Source organism: Ovis aries, chromosome Y (assembly GCF_016772045.2).
Source record: "Ovis aries strain OAR_USU_Benz2616 breed Rambouillet chromosome Y, ARS-UI_Ramb_v3.0, whole genome shotgun sequence".
In the NCBI taxonomy this organism is placed as follows: Eukaryota; Metazoa; Chordata; class Mammalia; order Artiodactyla; family Bovidae; genus Ovis; species Ovis aries.
The window spans coordinates 22,486,481-22,490,038 of record NC_082741.1 but is presented as its reverse complement, the minus strand read 5'-3'; the positions used below and the strand labels follow the sequence as shown (position 1 = coordinate 22,490,038).

Genomic DNA, 3,558 nt, shown 5'->3' with positions numbered 1-3,558 from the left:
AGATCATAGATTTTTAAATAGCATCTCAATATGCAGATCAAACAAAACTGTACTTCCTCTATTTAAAACAAAATCACATAAATTACCCATCGGTTTCCCTATATTTGATATTATTGAATAATGCTATAAGGTGATCTTTTTGTTTTTAATGGGATTTTTAACTTTGACTGAAATACTTGCTTCAGACTTACTGAAGGCAGAATTAACTATTATTTTTCTTTTTTTGACCTCCTCCTTTTAGATTTGGGGGGTGATGATTCAAAATCAGATGTGTTCACAGTAATGGATGCAACTTCCATCAATCCTGGCTGAAGGGGTCCCAGTGATACCTGAATAACAATTTTTGTTTCAGGAGACAATCCTTCTAGCTGCTTAGGCTTCTTAAACATTTGATGACACTGGGTCTTGTGCTCCCTCTCCTCTTTGGAAGTTAAAAACTGTAGCCGACATTTGGAACACTGGTGAAAACTCTTTTCCCAGTGCCCTCGATGATGACGTCTGTATGCTGTTGCAGTTTGAAAAATTTTGAGACAAAACGGGCAAAGTAAATTCTTGGTGTTACCATGGTATGCTCTGAAATGTGCATCCACATCTGCAAAAAATGATGATCTGTAACTGCAAACCTGGCATACATAGGGCATTTCACCAGGCTTATGATTGTCTTTCATGTGCTCTAAGAGAACCTGATCTGTCTCAAAGGACATCTCACAGATGTGACAGACTGCGGAGGGCTCCTGGGCCGTGTGGACACTTTCAATGTGACACTGCAGCTGGAAGGGAGTAGGAAACTGGCGGAGGCAGTGCTGGCAGGTGGTGTGGGTTTTCCAGCTGTCACCTCTCTGCCTCTCAAGTTCCAAATGGTGCTTCACGTGATTCATAAACTTGACATTTTTTAGAACTTTCAAGCAGCTGAGGCATTTAAATGCCGTGTGGGTCTTCGCTTCTGGCTGCCCAACTCCTCCATGCTCGCCATAGTAGAAGTCACGAAGTAACACAATCAGATTTCCTTCTGTGGGATCACCAATTTTGTTTGGACTTACCAAACTTGGAAAATCAGTTTTTGTCCGTCCATTTTCCCCTAAAGGTCTTACAGGCTTGCAATGAACACTGTCCTTTGGAAAAGGTGTTGGACAAGGTTCTCCATTCTGAACATGGCTTAGTGAGGTATGGACACGGTCTGGTGTGCTTTGCTGAGTGGTCTCTATATGAAAAAAACCTGACGGGGAGAAACCTAAAGAATGTTCCCCTACAATGCCATCACTGAATTTAGGCCTTCTGGGATTTCTGCGATTTGTTTCACAAGGGGAAACTCGCTTTGTTACATGAGGACTTTTATTCATATCTCCTGCAGAAACTGCTGTTTCTACTGGATGCTGCAATGAACTTGTGAAGGTAATCAAAGAAGAACATAACTCCTTCGAAAAGCCATCAGGCACTATTTGTGGTGAAAGATTTTTATAATCAGCTTGAGACAGAGGTTCAATAATAATAGGACTACCTGTTGATCTTGAGTCAGAGTCAGACACTGGCAAGACAGTCTTTGCTTCTGATGTAGGAGTCACATGACTAACAGGCTGTAATCTGTGAGTGTTACCTCTCCTGAAGTGACCACACCTTTTTCTCCTTGAATAAGAACCTGGGGTATCTCTGTTCAGTATGTTTGAAACGACTGGTTTTGAAGCTGAGCTCATCCCAACAAAGATCACGTCAGCATCTTCATTTCCATGTTCCACTCCAACCAAGATCACTTCATCATCATCATCATCATCTACTTGTTTGGTCTCTCCCTCCCTTTTCTGTACTTCTGGCTCTTGTTCTTCTTCACATAACATACGTGGGAGTTCCATATTTTTAATACTTTTTTATTCTTAGAGGGTGCGGCCTCAAGTCCCAGTGCTTCCTTTATACAAACTGCCACCTAAGTGTAAACATACTACAGATTAGCTAAGTACAGAAAAATGGGCTATTTGATTATCTCCAAAACTCTAGAGTACTTATACACACCCTTATCTTACAAAGACACTGAGTGTCAACCAGACTCAATGACAGCTAAAAAACCTACGACTACAAGTCTACATGGCTCTAGAATCATAGCTTTGTCGCATGTTCACTTTAACCTCTTCTACTTAAAAAAATAAAGAGGGGGAAAAAAAACAAAACGCCACACTGATCATTACGTGAAATCACATGTAAAGGAGAGTATTTTTACAAAAGCATTGTTCTACAGCATTTCGAAGCATGGACTTTGGAGTCATAGGAGATTAAGTTGGAATTCTAACTTAACCACACACCAGTTGCCTCTTCTTGGGCAAATTTGTAACTTTTAAATGTGTTTTTGTATCTTAAAGACAAACATGCTTATTTCTTAGACTTAAGGTTAACAGCTTTTTTAAAAGGCATCAGCTATTCAATGGCATCTTGTTTTGTAGTAAAAATGGAAGAAAATGGATCTTAAATGCACATTACAACTGATCCATAAATTCTAATTTCATAAATGTTAACAAACAAAATAGGTAGCAAATTCAAAGTATAATCTATCTATACCTAGTTAACAAACAGCATAATTCAATGTCAAGCACTTAATTCAGGCCTAGGAAACTGAGAATGAGCTCTCTGATAATCTCACCCCAATTCCACACAGATATATCCTAAATTTCTCCCTCTAATCCTGGCTAAACTTCAATCCAACAATGCTTCATGTTTATGCCACACGTCTCTTCCCCACATAGCAGGCAAAATGATGCCAGTCTTTCTCTCATACCAATATCAGACAGAGACATCACACACACACACACACACACACACACACACACAAACACACACACACCTGATATCCCTTATGGATACAGGTGAAAGAGTCCTCAACAAAATACTGGCAAACAAAATCCAACAGCATATAAAAAAGACTGTACACTATGATCACATGCGATTTAGGGAGGTATGCAAAGTTGGTTCATTATAGGAAAGTCAATCAACATTATGCCATTTTAAAACAATAAAACAAATAACACATCTGCCTGAAGAAAAGGCATTTCCCTGAATCTAGCACCTTTTCATAACCGGGGTTAAAAGAACACTTAATAATTAAGAACAGAAGAGAATTTTCTCAATCAAAGGGCACCTGTAAAATGACCCACAGCTAACATCATACTTAAGAATGAAAAACTGAAAGCTTTCCCTCTAAGACTGGGAACAACACAAGGAAGTCTATTACACACTTTGGCTCAACATTATACTGGCAGTTCTATAACCAGAGCAATCAGGTAACAAAAGAGAATTGTTGCTGTAGTTTTAAAAAAAAAAAAAAAACGAAAAAACACAAAAAAATAAAAAACAAAAAACAGCCTTCAGAATGGAAAGGAAGAAGTCAAAGTATATTAGAGATAAGATAATTTAGTATAGAAAATGTTGAAGAAACACAAGTATTAGAATTAATATAAAGCTTGCAGAATAGAAGACAAATATTTTAAAAGTCAACCACATTTTATACAGTAGCAACAAATGTTATTAAGTAAATACTTGAATCTACACTAGCATTCAAAAGAATACTTAGGAAGT

The 3,558-nt window shown here is 38.1% G+C and overlaps 1 protein-coding gene across 1 annotated transcript; it reads right to left on the bottom strand.

Moving 5' to 3' along the window:
- Positions 1-224: 224 nt before the first annotated feature.
- Positions 225-1,820, bottom strand: LOC132659039 (zinc finger protein 280B-like; the record flags this gene model as incomplete). Its single annotated transcript, XM_060408539.1, has 1 exon — positions 225-1,820. A coding segment is annotated over one exon (1,596 nt), but the record flags the coding sequence as incomplete, so codon positions are not given.
- Between the last annotated feature and the right edge of the window lie 1,738 nt (positions 1,821-3,558).